Raw genomic sequence first — 1,248 nt, 5'->3', positions numbered from 1 at the left:
GGGGGGGGGAGAAAGAGACAGAGCAAGAGAGACACAGAGAGAGGATGAATATAGAAACGGAGTGGGGGAGGGGGGTGACAGTGTTGAAAAGAGCACTAACCCCGAACCATACCATACCAGTGACCACTGTCCTCTTCTCTTCTCTTACCGACTGGTGTCTGCAATGTAATGGTTTTTTAAAGCACTTCGCCATTGCAGGCGAAGACTTGAGTTCGATTCCCGAGTGGGGAAGCTATTTCAGGAAACATCTCCCTCTGCCTGTTCAGATATACCCAACGGACCCCAGGATTGGCCCTCAGAGAACTTATAGATTCTAAGCAGCCCACTTCTTGAAGGATCTGAATTTTCTTAAAATGTTACAATCGTGTATTGTGTGGATGGTTGGCGGCTGCTGTGGTTTGGTTAGCTCCTTCTTTCGAATGAAACATCAATTGTCTTTTTTTTTTTTCCTTCCTTTGTATGTTACTCTTTAGTAACATCTCTAATTTTCGGCACTTATATGACCTAATTGTGTTGCAAGTTACATGAAACTCTTTCTAAAACTGAAACAAAAACCATTCTTTTATATGACCTAACTGAGTTGCATTTTTTGTAAAACTCTTTCTAAAATTGTTACGTAAACTAAAGACCATCGTCTTTTGTACGGCCTAATTGTGTTGCATTTTCCGTAAAAATATTTCTAAAACTAAAACTCTTACTAAAACTAAAAACCATTGTTTTATATGACCTGTGTTGCTTTTTCCGTAAAATTCTTTCTGAAACTCTTACTAAAACTATATAACCTAGATCTAAGTGTTTTGCATTTTCTGTTAAACTTTTACAGAACCTAAAACGAAAATTAAAAACCATCGTCTTTTACATTATGTCCTAATTGTGCTGCATTTTCGGGTTTTTTGCTTCTTTTTAACTCTTTCTAAAACTCTTTCTAAAACTCTTTTTAAAACGAAAACTAAAACTCTAACTAAAAACCATCGTCTGCTGTGTTGGTCCCCAGGTGTTCCTGATATATCTGTACCTGGGCTCCCTGGTCGTGCTGCTCTACTTCCAGATCTGCATCCTGCGCGGAGTGCGCGTGCGCAACAACTACTTCGAGAGCAGCATCCGGGTGGTCATACGGAGGAGCCAGGTATGTGCAGGGAGGTGTTACGTCCGCTGAAGGAACCGTTACGGTTGGGATTGAGACGGGGGGATGGGGCGGGGGTACGTCCCTTGATGGGACCGTTACGGTTGGGATTGAGACGGGGTAGG

The 1,248-nt window shown here is 41.9% G+C and overlaps 1 protein-coding gene across 1 annotated transcript in view; it reads left to right on the top strand.

Moving 5' to 3' along the window:
* Positions 1-1,248, top strand: part of LOC101848430 (proton channel OtopLc) — a gene marked incomplete at its 5' end in the record, with an annotated part of 52,806 nt that overhangs the window by 40,108 nt on the left and 11,450 nt on the right. The window contains 1 exon segment of the mRNA XM_013082040.2: positions 995-1,126. Within this exon segment, the coding sequence (XP_012937494.1) occupies positions 995-1,126 (132 nt within the window).

Source organism: Aplysia californica, unplaced genomic scaffold (assembly GCF_000002075.1).
Source record: "Aplysia californica isolate F4 #8 unplaced genomic scaffold, AplCal3.0 scaffold00156, whole genome shotgun sequence".
NCBI lineage: Eukaryota > Metazoa > Mollusca > Gastropoda > Aplysiida > Aplysiidae > Aplysia > Aplysia californica.
Note: the sequence above shows the minus strand (reverse complement) of the source record. Positions and strands in the feature narration are given on the sequence as shown.